Here is a 14,949-nt window from a genome sequence, read left to right on the forward strand (position 1 = left end):
AAATGAAAAAGATCCGTTTGATCAAAAGTGATCAAAGAGAAAAGAGGCGGTAAAAGTTGATCATTTATTATGTTTTATTCATTATCTATGTTTTTAGTTCTATTTTATCAGCAATCAATCAATCAAACAATCAATCAATCAATCAAATAAAGAATTGCTGCCATAGTTTTAAAAGTTAGAAAAGTTTTATTTCTAATGAGGAAATATTCAGCATCTAGTAAAATAGAGACTAAATTTATAGAGCTTTATTAATAGAGCAGAGATCTGGAAAACACAATCAGCATTTACATGAGTTGGGGGGGGGGGGCTGTTGGACCCCTCACTGTGACCTCTGACCCCTCTGCCCCTTCCTGTCATTCAGTCATTCCCAGGTTTTTCCAGTGGAAGCTGAGGATCCAGATCAGTTCACTGCAGCACAGCGCCATCCACTGGAGGAGCTGAGTAACGCTGCGCTACTGGATCTCTGGATCTGCCACTGGGCTGAGACTGGTGAGGCTGCTGGTTCTGGAGCCGCTCACTGGTTCTGCTGCTGTGATCATCAGCCGCCATTAAAGCTGTTTATCTTCATTCATTCATCCGATCCGGTCAGATTCATCCGCTCCACAGATTGCAGCCCGTCTGATGAAGGTTTGACCCCCCCGGGTGAAATCCAGGCCCCCAAAGATCTCAGCTCTGCTGACCTTCCTGCTCACCAGGAAGCTCCTCCCAGCTGCCGTCATCCAATCAGAGGAAGGTTCTGGATGCTCCGAGCAGCGGGCCGGTCTGACCTGAAGGGGAGGAGCCAGAGGAGCCTCTGAGGTGCAGTCAGGTCAGCGCCCCCCACAGCATCACCAGACTCCTCCGTGCAAAAACCAGAGGAAGTGTTTGGGTCTGTTTTCCTGGGATCATCAGGCTGCTGCAGACCAATCTATGCCTCATCTTTCTATCCTAGAGTGAAGCAGCAGCAAAAACTACTGAAGAGGAGAAAGTTTCTCATCATGGGAGCAAACTGGGAAAGAAAATAATTTATTTACATCTCGACTCATCAAGGATGAAGCAGGAAAAGCTTTTTAAACAGAGTTTATTCAGTTAGAAAGCAGCAGCTGGTCGATGACATCATCAGGACGCCGTCTGATGGAGGCGGTCCTCCCTCTGAGGTAGAAATAGCTCAGCTTTTTGGTTTACAGCACATCAAGACAGGGTTAGCCATAGCAACATAGATCTGCTTCAGTTAGACTGAAGGCAGCACTTCTAGAAGGCAGTCTATCTTTATCATTTAGCGTACACTGCCCCCTGTTGGCGCTCTGCAGGAAGTACGCCACCAGTCGGCAAAGCAGCAGTAGAATCAGTGAAGGCAAGTTAGTTTAGATATTCTAGGACACATAGATCTATGTTTTCTCCAGCATGCTGGGCCTCCTGCTAGAACCCCTTCATAGGGATAATCAGTCCAACACACTGAGTGCTTCTATTCCAGACAGGAAAAAGGAGCGGATCTATGTAGTTACATCTCTACGCTCTAAGCAGCCAATCAGCAGGAAGACATTCAGCTGCTTCCTGGTTTCCCATCGACAGAGACAGGAAATGGAACCTGCTGCCCTACAGTCACTCCTCCTCCTCCTCATCATCATCATTATCATCATCATTATCATCATCATCATCATCTAGACCCTCCAGAAGCAGCAGGACTGACAGACCTCCCACCGTTTAATCCTAGATATAGAACACATAGATCAGTGTTGGAAGTCAGAGTTTAGGCACCTACTGAAGACCACAGTGAAAACATCCCACCTATAAAAATAATAAAATCTCTCCTGCAGCAAATATCTGGATTAAATCAAAGTTTAATAAACTTTTAATAAACTTATTTAGATTTTTTTCTCAGATAAGGAAATGAAATCAAACTGCATAATTATATAGAAAACAGTGGGGGGGTCTGGGGGCCCCGGTTCCACATGTTTCCACGGGGCCCAGAACTCCCGGTACCGGCCCTGACCAGCAGCACGTTCAGGTACCGGTACCGGTCCACAGATAACAGAACCAAGCCGGACCCGGTCCTCCATGAGGCCCAGCATGGAGATCAGAGAACTAGTGAGGCACTGAGACGGTCCAGAACCGATCTGACCCGGAACCATCAGGTCCAGAACCATCAGGTCCAGAACCAATCTGACCCGGAACCATCAGGTCCAGAACCAATCTGACCCAGAGCCATCAGGTCCAGAACCATCAGGTCCAGAACCGATCTGACCCGGAACCATCAGGTCCAGAACCATCAGGTCCAGAACCAATCTGACCCGGAACCATCAGGTCCAGAACCAATCTGACCCAGAGCCATCAGGTCCAGAACCATCAGGTCCAGAACCGATCTGACCCGGAACCATCAGGTCCAGAACCATCAGGTCCAGAACCAATCTGACCCGGAGCCATCAGGTCCAGAACCATCAGATCCAGAACCAATCTGACCTGGAACCATCAGGTCCATCTTTGGTAAAAAATCCCTGCAGCAGCAGAAAGGCACGCTGACCTGGAACCAGAACTCATCTGACTCGGAACCATCAGGTCCAGATCCATCAGGTCCCTGAGGTCCAGACCTCCTGATTCATCTCAGCTTAAAACAAACAGAATCCAGAACAAAGTTCTAAAGGATCCAAACATTTTCAGCTTTTACTGATAATAATAATAATAATAATAATAATAATAATAATAGTTGTTGTTGTGATTCTTCTTCTTTGATGTCCTGAAAAGGTTCCTCTCAGGATCTCCTGACTGTGTTCCTCCAGCTAACCCCCCCTGCAGCTACAGGCAGGCCGCCTGACCTGCAGAGAAGTCCGGCCAGATCCGCAGCAGCTCTGCCGGCTGGAAGCCGTTAACGATGATGATCCTGGAGAAGCTGCAGCGGTCATACTGCAGCTTCTGCAGCTGGAAGAGGTTCCTGAAGAGCGGCAGGCTGAGGGAGTAGACCGGCCGGACCCCCAGCAGCCGCAGACACAGACCCACGTAGACGTCCTCCAGAGGAATCGGACGCACGAACCTGGAGGCCCAGGAGATGCGGGGCGCCATGTCGGAGGAGAAGACGTAGGCGGCTCCGGACACGTAGGGGGGGAAGCGCTCCTCCGGGAAGAGCCGCTCCGACAGGAACCACTTGCTGCTGGGGTCCCTCCGGGGCCGGCCGTCGCTGATGACGGAGCCGGTGATGAAGCCCGCCCTGGGGGCGGTCCGGAGGCGCCGGAGGAGGTGGAAGATGTTGAGGAAGATGTCAGAGTCCACCTTCATGGCGTAGGGGGCCCCGGGGCAGTGGGTCCCCAGCCAGCCCATCATCATCAGGGTCTTGATGGTCAGGTTCTGGTAGCTGTCCAGGAAGTCCATCTGGATGATGTCTGCATGCTGCGCGCTCTCCTCCTCCAGCGCCCTCTGCTGGGGAGACTGCAGCCCCTCCGCTGGGATCCCCGAGAAGAACAGGGTCAGGGTGCCCACCCTGGGGGCCCCCCACGTCCCCCTCACGGCCCGCCGGGCCGCCGCCTGCTGAGGCGCCACCGGAACCAGGAGCACCAGGAAGGGGCTGCTGTCCCGGCACGGCCCGGGGGGGCTCAGCAGGTACCGGTAGGTGAGCGGGGAGATCAGGCGGTACTCCTCTGCGGGGAGGAGGTGCGGTTCGGCGGGCTGTCTGACCGAACCCAGCAGGAGGAGCGCGGAGAGCAGCAGGACGGAGGCCAGCAGCAGCTTCTTCCACTGCCGCATCGCCGCCAGCGGTTCCGACCGGGTCCCCCTGCGGCCCGGTCCGGTCCGGTCCGGACCAGAAGGAGGAGGAGGACCGACAGCTGCGGGGGAGACGATATCCGGAGGAGGAGGAGGAGGAGGAGGAGGAGGAGGGCCTATGAGTTCAGGAAACGGAAGAATCTGAGCTGCTCACTCAGAACTTTCGGAACCAGAACTTTCCTCTGGTTCTGATCCGCTTCACTGATTCTTTGTCAGGAAAGAGGATAATTCCGGATTATTCTGGATTCTTTATCCAGTGGGAAAGTATCCATAAAGTTCTCACCAAATATTCCTTGTTGCGCAAACTTCCAGGAAGGAACCAACCGGAGAGCCTGGTGGGGTTTATTTCCGGATCAAACCATAATCTCTGCTTAATGGGGAGTTTAATCAGATATTTACCTCCAGGAATGAAGGAATAAAACCTGCTGCTGTTTGTCGGATCGAACTTCTAAGGCGGAAATGACTCAGTGCAGCGATCCACATAGACCTTGATAAACTAGAACCTTCTCCTCAGATCAGCTGAACCCGCAGAGTTTCTGGCTTCCATCAAGAAGCCCAGAGTTGATTTCCTTCTGCAGCCGCGGCGCTTTACGCACGCAGGCTTCATCCTGCTGCGTCATTACGCAGATCCAGCTGATCTTCCTCCTCTCTTCATCATCGTCTTCATCAGCAGCGCCTCTGGCTCTCATCCACCCAGAGGTCATTTCTCCTCTGCTGATTGGCTGAGCAGGTGATGAAGGCAGAGAGCAGCAGCTTTGATTGGAGGAAGGCAGACTCCATCCCCCCCCCCCCTTTTCAGGGCTGCAGCTCCTGCTGGAGGGTGGAGCTCTGCTGCACCTGCTGCACCTGCTGCACCTGCTGCACCTGCTTTTATCTAAACACACCTTTGTTTGCTGATCGCTCTCAGTCTGCCTGTTAATCTACGTCTAACCTCTGACCTTTAGTCTTTCTCTAAGCTCCTCCTTCACTCACCGATTCATTCCTTCAGTTTTTGTTCTTTCAGGGTTAATCTGCTCCTCAGGACCTCCTCTGTGAAGGGAACCTCCTCATGGGTGTGAAGTTTTTTAACAGGTCGTTCAGATCTGGTGAGTGAATGAAATTAATAACTGGGGATGTTTTATTCTGAAATCCTGTGTTTGGGTTGTTATAGATACTGCATCATCCATCCATCCATCCATCCATCCATCCATCCATCCATCCATCCATCCATACATACATAGTTCTCCTGTGGCGTGAGCACAGGGCGACTGTTGCGCGCATTTAGCTAGCATGCGCGTTTCCTGTCTCTTGCACGGTGACTCTTGCCGCCTGCGCTGTGCGGAGATGCAGGGGAAACCGTATCTGATGGGGAAACGCAGCTCGACGTAACAGCGGTATTTCCATGTGGAAAACGCTGTTTTGCTGCAGGAGTCCTCCTGACTCTCCATCTCTCTGTGTGTGCTGTACGTTAACACCCACCAGCAGAAACACCCACCTACCCAACTGACAGACGGAATCTCACTATACATCAGCCATCCTCCCCTCTCTCATGACAAGGCGCGCACGAGTCCTAGCATGAAAGAAGGTTCATTGTGCGACCTGAGTAACGCGCAGTAACGGGGTGTCTGCAATGGGAACTGCGTTATAGTTACAGTCAAGGTAATTAGTTAGATTACTTGTTACAAAAAAAAAAAGGAACGGTGTTAGTAACGTCGTTACTTTCAACACGGTTACTCCCATCACTGCTGCTTGGTTAGCACTAGGACACTTTATTTAGCTCTGCACCTTAAGCTTAGATTTATAATGAAAGAACAATTTGCACACAAGGGTTTAAAGTATTTATTGAATATTTATTGTGTATTTTAATAGTTGGTATATATTCTTTAGTTCCAGGCTCTGCACAGCTGCTCTCAAATTAACTATTGAGGTGGTTTAGAGCAAGCGAGGCTTACTGGCTAGAAACTTTAGCAAATGTTAGCGTAGAATCTGTCAGTGTAGAATCTGTTAACGTAGAATCTGTTAGCATAGAATCTGGCAGTGTAGAATCTGTCAGTGTAGAAGCTGTCAGTGTAGAATCTGTCAGTGTAGAATCTGTCGGTGTAGAATCTGTCGGTGTAGAAGCTGTTAGTGTTGAAGCTGTTAGCATAGAATCTGGCAGTGTAGAAGCTGTTCGTGTAGAATCTGTTAGCATAGAATCTGTTAGCGTAGAAGCTGTTAGTGTAGAATCTGTTGGTGTAGAAGCTGTTAGTGTAGAAGCTGTTGGTGTAGAATCTGTTTGCGTAGAATCTGTTAGCATAGAATCTGTCGGTGTAGAAGCTGTTAGTAGTGATGTTATGGGATGAGCCGAGGCTTCGAGGCGTGTGTCGAGTAATGGAGGGGGCGTTTCCCCGAAGCGCGTGTCGAGGCGTGATTCATTTAGAGGAGGGGCCAAAATTGATGACGTCCGAGGCCTCGCTACCGTGATACCACGTGACCGCTTCGGTAAGCGGTTCGGGAAACGCAAGAATTTTGACAGGCATCTAGACAGCCTCAGTGTTCAGTCAAGATGTGGGAGTTTGGGGGAGAGATGCTCTCAGCTGGATAAAGTTTGGATAGATTCTAAGAATAAATTGGTTGTCTTTCCAACCAATCTAGTTCCTTAAATCTAATTTGGTTTGAATAAACAATATAATGATCAAAATTTGAGCAAAACCACCAGACAAAGCCAGTGTTAATACGTCAGTGTTAATTCAATTCAATTCAGTTTATTTATATAGCGCCAAATTTACAACACATGTCATCTCAAGGCACTTTACAGTTCAACCAGATCAAATTGATACAAAGTTTTCTATCTAAGGAAAACCAGTTGATTGCATTGACTCATTGACTCAAATACAATCCCCCACACTAAGCATGCTTGTAGCGACAGTGGAGAGGAAAAACTCCCTTTTAACAGGAAGAAACCTCCAGCAGAACCAGGCTCAGTGTGAGCGGCCATCTGCTGAGGCCCACTGGGGTTCAAGGAGACAGAAGCAGAGATACAAAAAGCAGCTGTAAAAGGCGGCCCCGTCCAGGAATCACACAGCCAGGCAGACGAGCTCCAAGGCAGCTCCCATGTCAGAGGATGAAGAGAGCACATCCACTCAGTCACAGTCAGAGAAACAGGACCACACTGGAAAACAGGCCAATCTCCAACATCTATAAACAAGGGTGTTGATGGCAGCAGCACAGCTGATGTTTTTTTCCAGGATGACGTCACGGCCAAACAGGAACAGACGAGGCAAAGCTACTCTGAGGAAAAGCAGAGAGAGCAGAAGGTTAGAGATTGAACTAACAGATTCTGCAGAATAGGAGAACAGAGAGAGAATGAAGCAGAATGATGAAATGGGGGTCCCTATGTCCTCCAGCAGTCTAAGCCTATAGCAGCAGAACTATAGAGATAGATCAGGATAACCTGAGCCACTCTAACTAGAAGCTTTATCAAAAAGGAAAGTTTTAAGCCTAGCCTTAAAAGTAGACAGGGTGTCTGCCTCACGGACTAAAACTGGTAGTTGGTTCCACAGGAGAGGAGCCTGATAACTAAAAGATCTGCCTCCCATTCTACTTTTAGAAATTCTAGGAACCACTAGTAAACCTGCAGATTGAGAGCGAAGTGCTCTGTTAGGAACATAAGGAACAATCAGATCTCTGATATAAGATGGAGCTTGGCCATTTAAGGCTTTATATGTGCGAAGGAGGATTTTAAATTCTATTCTGGATTTAACAGGAAGCCAATGAAGAGAAGCCAGGATAGGAGAGATATGATCTCTCTTTTTAATTTTCATTAAAATTTCTGGCTGCAGCTTTTTTGGATCAGTTAAAGGGCTTTTAACTACGTTTGTGGATTTCCCTGTTTAGTAAAAAATTTTCCCAATAGCCCAGCCTTAAAGTAAAAATGCATGGATAGTTTTCAGTCACCCTGGACAGGGAGATTGCTCATTTTTGCAATTTCCCTCAGATAAAAGAAGGAAATTCTAGAAACCCCCTTTGATCTGGGTTTTAAATAAACAGGCCCTGATAAAAAAATAACCCCAAAGATTTTTTACTTTATTATCTAAAATTATTTTAAAACCCCACCCAAAATTGAAGTGACTGGAAATCAGTTTTTTTTCAGGCCCCTTGGCCCAAAAGGGGACTAAAAACTTCTGTTTTGTTGCATTCAAAAGCAAAAAGTTAGAGTCACCCAGGTTTTTATGTTTCAAGACATGCCTGAAAATTCTATGTAAGGGGTTAGCTTAATTTTTGGATTTTTAAAACCAGATATACCCGGGGTTTTCACCCAGCATAAAAAGGGGGAAATTAATCCCATGTTTGTCTAATAATTTCCCAATTTGGGAGATGTTTAAAGTAAAGGGGAAGGGGGTTTCCTAGAAATGTTTCCCTGTGGTACCCCACGGGGAACCTTTGAGCGTTTTGAAAAAATTTTTATCTTAAATGAAAACTAAATTTTCGATCAGATAGAAAAGTTTTAAAAACCAGTCAGTGTTTTCCCTTTTAAATTCCAAAAATATTAAAGTCTTTCAAAAAAGAATTTTATGGTAAAACGGTATCAAAGGGCCAGCAAAAGATCCAAAGGACGAGCACAGTTTGAAAGTCCATTATTGGGGCCATGAAAATTATCATTAGTGACTTTCCCCAAAAAGCGGGTTTCAGTCTATGTTGGCTTTTAAAGAGACTAAAATTTCTTAAAAAAAGTTCATTAATTTGGGGGGAAGTGATCGGGAAAAATTGTTTGGCAACTACTTTCTCAAGAATTTTTGGGGAAAAAAAAGGGAAGATTGGAAATTTGGTCTATAAAAAGGACCCAAAATCCTCTGGGTCAAGAGCGGTTTCTTTTAAAACCCGAGGTTTAATTTCGGGAACCTTAAAAAAAACTTTTTGGTAAATATCCCTGGTAACCGAGATAGTTTTAAACACATCTAAAAAGGAGGGAGGAGATCAAAGGGAATACCCCCTTTTAAAAAACCCGGTTGGAAATGGATCTAAATCCCAAATTGGGGGCTTAGTTTAAGCCCCAAAAATTTTGCTAATTTTAGAGAGTTCAAACTGGATTTAAAGGGAGTCTAAACCCCAAATTAGATTTTCCATGGGCTAAACCGGAAAATCCCGGGTAGGGGAGTTTCTTATTTTTATTTTTAAAGATCAATCTTATTTATAAAGAATTTCCCCTAAAGTCATTGTGTAAAAGCAGGTGGAATGGGTTTTTAACCCGAGTTTGGCTCTGGGTGAGTTTGGGAAATTTTATTAAAAAGAAATCAAAGGTTTTTCCCTTTTTTCCTTATTAATTAGGAGAAAAAAATGTTTCTCTTGCTTTTTAAAAGGGGCCTTTATACAGCCCCGTAAACCATTTTTCCGGGCTAGGGGGAAAGGGCTTCGCCGGGCCCGTGGAGCGATAATTTTTTCTCCAGTTTCTGCATTTTTCTTCAAAGTACGCCCGCTCGCATTAAAAACCCAAAGGGGGCAAGGGTTTTTAAAATTTTTAAAGGTTTTCATTTTTAAAAGGGGCTGCGGGTTTTCTAAGGCCCTACACCGAGAAAATAGCAAACCCCCTCAACAAAATCATAATGTGGGAAAGGGGGAAAAAGCTTTAAACTTTTTTCACCCCTGGCACTGTCAGTGGGCAAGAGGAGAGAGAAAATGAAGAGATTCTTTTTTAAAATTTTTAAAATGCACTATTTTGATAAAGATCTACCCAAAATTGAACCTTCTTTTGGGGGGGGGAAATCTGTTTAAAAAAATCTGGGAAAGGGTTTTTAGAAAAATTTGGTTTAAAAAAGAGGACAGGGTTGTGAGGGAAAAAACTTTTTTATTTCTTCACATTCTATGCCCTTTTGTCAGGGCCCCAAAATCCCAAAATATGAAGATGAGAATGGTGGGACTATTTTACCCTTTTTTAAAAAAGCCAATGTGTTCTAAGATAGCATTAAAGGGCCTTGTTTAAAGCTTTAAATTTCCCGGCTTTTTTCCAAAAAAGTCAGCCCAAAAGGGTTTTTTTAAAAATCCCCCACTATTAAAAAACCCCCTTTCAAAATTTTTTAAACCCAAAAATTCAAAAAAAATTTTCCCCCAACCTCATTTCCCCAAAATTCCCCCAAAATTTTTTCGGACCTTTTTGGGGGACGATTACCAAATTACCCCAAAACAAAAGACAAAGAAGGGTTTTCTTTGCATTGAAAAATTTTGGTCAGGAAATTAAAAGGTTAAATTTTTTTTTCAAAAAAATTTGTTTTTGGTTTTAATTTTTTTTGGAGTAATTTCAGTAAACAGGGGGGTTTTTATTTTTTGTTGGGGGAAAATTTTTTCGACCAGAAATTTGGGGATTTTTTGGGGAAAATTTTTAAATTTTGTTTTAGGTTTTTTTGCCTTTTTTTTTATTCCCCAATAATTCCTTGTTGAAAACCAAAGGTTTTTTTTTGTAAGGAAAAAAATTTTGTTGATCCCTTTTACCAAATCAAGTTATTAATAGTAGGGACCTTTTTTAGGGGGGGGAAAAAGGATTTTGGGGTTTTAAAAGGGGGATTTTAAAAAGTTTTAGGTTTTTTCCCCAAAATTTGGGTTTTTTTGGGGTTTTAATTATTTTTCTTTTTTTTTACTTTTTGGGAAATTTTTTTTTTTTTTTTAATTTATTTAGATTTTTTTCGTGGGGGAAAGTTGGATTTTTGGAAAATAAAGGGGTGGGGGTACACCCCAAAAATTTTTGAGGAAAGCTTTCAGAGATGGTGTTTTAAAATACAACTTGCTTCCTGGTCTGCACCCCCGGGGGTCAGGGGTTTTTGGAGGATAATAAATGTGGCCCGATTCCTAGAAAGAAGAGCTGCCCCCATCCAAAAAATGGGGTGGGGTGCCGTCTCCCCCGAATTTAGAAACCCGGCTTTTTCCCCAAAAGGGGTTGCCCAAATTTTTAATGTTTGCCCCCGTAGTTTTCAGGGCACACCTTTGGAAAACCCGCGGTTTTTTAATGACGACATGGGGGGCCCAAACATGTATCACTTGGGCAGACAGGGAGGGGCCAGAGAAAAATTTCGGAGTTTCCCACATTTTTTTGGCAAAAATTTCAACCCAAACAAGCAACCTAATTTTAGTGACCCACCCATCGGCGTAAGGGTTTTTCATTACCCCCAGCGTGAAAAACAAACTTAAATGATTTAAAACCCCTTTTCCTTAGCCCGTAGTTTCAGGGGAGGATTTGATGTCGCCCGTTCTGGCCCCCCGGGAAAATTTGCTATGGTCCCTGGGGTCTCTAATGCCACGTTTTTGGGCTATGGGGCTGCAAACACCAGGTGGGCTTTCAGTGGGTTGTCACTGAGGGGGAAAAAGGTTAGAAACGGGGAAAGGGGGTTGGTGGGACCCCGTGGGCAGAGGGTTTCCCCGACTAGCTTTCTGGTTTCAGTTACCAATCGCCTGGTGCTCAGGCACTTTTGGAGGACAGCTACGTGGGGGGGCCTACAAATTTTCTCCCGGATGTTTTAACAGGGCCCGAAGCCCGGATTATTTTAAATTGAACCCCCCTCCCTCCCCAAAACTACAAAAATAATACACTTATTTTTTAAAAATCCCCCTTAAACTAAAAAGGGGCAGAGGAATAATGAACATCTGACACCCCGAGAGCAGGAGGAGGGGGAGAGGAAGAAGGAAAAAAAGTTGGAAAAGAGTCAAGGGAGGGAGAGAGAGAAGCCAAAAGCAATGCTAAGGGTAGCCTAGCCTAAGGGTAGCTACTTCTTGCTATCAGAAAAAAAAAACCCTGTGAAAAAAAGGGAAATGCCCCAGTAGAAAAAATGCAGCAGAAGGTTTCTATGTTTTCAAGTAAATCAGTTAGAGTTTCTTAAAATTTCAGAGATATCACAGAGGAAAATAAAATTAACTTCAGATTTGGGGTCCTCTGGGAAAAGTTTCACACTCCCCGTTAATCCAAAAAAAGGAAGGGTTCCTTTTGGGTGAAAATTTAAAGGGGGGAAGTGTTAAGAAGGGATTTTTCCCAGATCAGATTTTTCTTTGAGTGGCGTCCTTTTGTAAGAGGGGGAAATCTCAACCCCAGAGGTTGTTTGGGTTTAAGAACCCGTCTCCTTTTTGAAAGTTGCGATTAAAAATTAATTATTTTTGGGTGATGGATTTTGGGATTTGTTTTGCCCGAGTTTTTAAAAAATTTGATTGGGGAAAATTTGGTTGGGTTAGCCAAAAATTTTTGGGTTTAAAAATAACCTCAAACCCGATTAAAACCAAAAAAAATGGAAAAAAAAATCATGTTTGGGAAAAAAAAATTACTAAAAACCTTTCATTTTGTTCATCATGCCCAATTTGCACAAATACTTTCACTGTCTGCTTGAGTTTATTTCACTAAAATAGCAGAAAAACTGTGCACCTTAAATGATTGTTATAAGAAATTTTACACTTAAAAAAAACTTACAAAAGATTTTATTATACACACCAACCATTAACAATTTCAAGGGAACTGAAAAGGGAAAAAAAAAAGAAAAACAATTGCAAAAGAATTCACAGATTTTATTACAAACTGTAGTTCTGCTGTCCACCAGTATGTGGTGACATGTTCACATGAAGCCTCATGAACTGTGGGGATCGTTGAAGCAATTTGGCCAAACGGTTCAATGAGGCTTCATCTCACCATCACTAGCTGTTAGTGTAGAAGCTGTCAGTGTAGAAGCTGTTGGTGTAGAATCTGTTTGCGTAGAATCTGTTAGCATAGAATCTGTTAGCATAGAATCTGTTAGCGTAGAAGCTGTTAGTGTAGAATCTGTTGGTGTAGAAGCTGTTAGTGTAGAATCTGTTGGTGTAGAAGCTGTTAGTGTAGAATCTGTTTGCGTAGAATCTGTTAGCATAGAATCTGTTAGCGTAGAAGCTGTTAGTGTAGAATCTGTTAGTGTAGAATCTGTTTGCGTAGAATCTGTTAGCATAGAATCTGTTAGCGTAGAATCTGTTAGCGTAGAATCTGTTAGTGTAGAATCTGTTTGCGTAGAATCTGTTAGCATAGAATCTGTTAGCGTAGAAGCTGTTAGTGTAGAATCTGTTAGTGTAGAATCTGTTGGTGTAGAAGCTGTTAGTGTAGAATCTGTTGGTGTAGAAGCTGTTAGCGTAGAATCTGTTAGCGTAGAAGCTGTTAGCATAGAATCTGTTAGCATAGAATCTGTTAGCGTAGAAGCTGTTAGTGTAGAATCTGTTAGTGTAGAATCTGTTTGCGTAGAATCTGTTAGCATAGAATCTGTTAGCGTAGAAGCTGTTAGTGTAGAATCTGTTAGTGTAGAATCTGTTGGTGTAGAAGCTGTTAGTGTAGAATCTGTTGGTGTAGAAGCTGTTAGCGTAGAATCTGTTAGCGTAGAAGCTGTTAGTGTAGAATCTGTTGGTGTAGAAGCTGTTAGTGTAGAATCTGTTGGTGTAGAAGCTGTTAGTGTAGAATCTGTTTGCGTAGAATCTGTTAGCATAGAATCTGTTAGCGTAGAAGCTGTTAGTGTAGAATCTGTTGGTGTAGAAGCTGTTAGTGTAGAATCTGTTGGTGTAGAAGCTGTTAGTGTAGAATCTGTTGGTGTAGAAGCTGTTAGTGTAGAATCTGTCAGTGTAGAAGCTGTTGGTGTAGAATCTGTTTGCGTAGAATCTGTTAGCATAGAATCTGTTAGCGTAGAAGCTGTTAGTGTAGAATCTGTTGGTGTAGAAGCTGTTAGTGTAGAATCTGTTGGTGTAGAAGCTGTTAGTGTAGAATCTGTTGGTGTAGAAGCTGTTAGTGTAGAATCTGTTGGTGTAGAAGCTGTTAGTGTAGAAGCTGTCAGTGTAGAAGCTGTTGGTGTAGAATCTGTTTGCGTAGAATCTGTTAGCATAGAATCTGTTAGCGTAGAAGCTGTTAGCGTAGAATCTGTCAGTGTAGAAGCTGTTAGCGTAGAATCTGTCAGTGTAGAATCTGGCAGTGTAGAATCTGGCAGTGTAGAATCTCGGTGTAGAATGTGTCAGTGTAGAATGTGTCAGTGTAGAATCTGGCAGTGTAGAAGCTGTCAGTGTAGAATCTCGGTGTAGAATGTGTCAGTGTAGAAGCTGTCAGTGTAGAATGTGTCAGCGTAGAATGTGTCAGTGTAGAATCTGTCAGTGTAGAATCTGTTGGTGTAGAAGCTGTTAGTGTAGAATCAGGCAGTGTAGAATCAGGCAGTGTAGAATGTGTCAGCGTAGAATGTGTCAGTGTAGAATCTGGCAGTGTAGAAGCTGTCAGTGTAGAATGTGTCAGTGTAGAATGTGTCAGTGTAGAATGTGTCAGTGTAGAATGTGTCAGTGTAGAATGTGTCAGCGTAGAATGTGTCAGTGTAGAATCTGGCAGTGTAGAAGCTGTCAGTGTAGAATGTGTCAGTGTAGAATGTGTCAGTGTAGAATGTGTCAGTGTAGAATGTGTCAGTGTAGAATGTGTCAGCGTAGAATGTGTTGGAGGTGAGTTCAGAGGAAGTGTTGTGGTGCTCAGAAAGTGACTCACCTGTTTTTGTCTGTGGACTCTCCAGGGGTTCAGACTCCATTTATTGCTTCTGGGAGAGACCATGGGAAATATGGGGGGAGTTGTGCACATAGTTTGTGGGATTTCTATGCTGTTTGTGTTTAAGTTTAAATCAGAAAATGTTCATAATAAATAACCCTAAATCTGAGCATATATTTGATTGATTTTTGCTTTTAGATGGAAATGAGGAGGAGTTAAATGTCATGTAAATGGTTCAGTCCATCAGCTGTGTCTATTTAAAGCAGAGAATGTGTGTCTGATGGAGGCTGAATGCTGTGAAGCTGAATAAACCTGCTGATACTTTCACTTCACTTTGCCTGATAGTTTCTTTCTCACTGGAAATCCAGCCTGGAGCTCGTCTGGTTACGCTGCTCTATAACGGCTTTAGGAGGGAAAGGAGAACCTGGAGAACCTGGAGAACCTGGAGCTGCTAGTTAACCAAACCACCAGAGAGCAGATCCTAACCCTGGTGGTTGCTGCAAAGTCCAGTCAGCTTAGTTTCCAAGCTTTGCATGAAAATATTGAGGCCAGCGGACATTTTTCTCTAATTGGTGCTTTACATGAAGATGATTTTTATTTCTAAACATTGAACTATTTGGTCATTTCGTTAAGATCTGGTTTGTTTTCACACCCTGTGTGTAGAGCCTGTCTCCCTCGTCCCACTTTCTGCAGAGTCTGTTGCCATAGCAACCCAGCCCTCCAAGGCCTGGGATGGATTATTATAGGAAAAAAAATTCTCT

General features: G+C 44.0%; 1 protein-coding gene across 1 annotated transcript; it reads right to left on the reverse strand.

Moving 5' to 3' along the window:
- Nucleotides 1-230: 230 nt before the first annotated feature.
- On the reverse strand, nucleotides 231-4,367 carry b3galt8 (beta-1,3-galactosyltransferase 8). Its single transcript, XM_038276110.1, has one exon. It carries the CDS (start codon nucleotides 3,712-3,714, stop codon nucleotides 2,773-2,775), a length of 942 nt encoding a protein of 313 aa, XP_038132038.1. The 5' UTR covers nucleotides 3,715-4,367; the 3' UTR covers nucleotides 231-2,772.
- Between the last annotated feature and the right edge of the window lie 10,582 nt (nucleotides 4,368-14,949).

This window comes from Cyprinodon tularosa, unplaced genomic scaffold (assembly GCF_016077235.1).
Source record: "Cyprinodon tularosa strain WSP-4 unplaced genomic scaffold, ASM1607723v1 ctg997, whole genome shotgun sequence".
In the NCBI taxonomy this organism is placed as follows: Eukaryota; Metazoa; Chordata; class Actinopteri; order Cyprinodontiformes; family Cyprinodontidae; genus Cyprinodon; species Cyprinodon tularosa.

Bases quoted from the DNA above. Each gene is read 5' to 3' on its own strand.
- b3galt8 (XM_038276110.1), bottom strand. From the start codon at position 3,714: ATGCGGCAGTGGAAGAAGCTGCTGCTGGCCTCCGTCCTGCTGCTCTCC.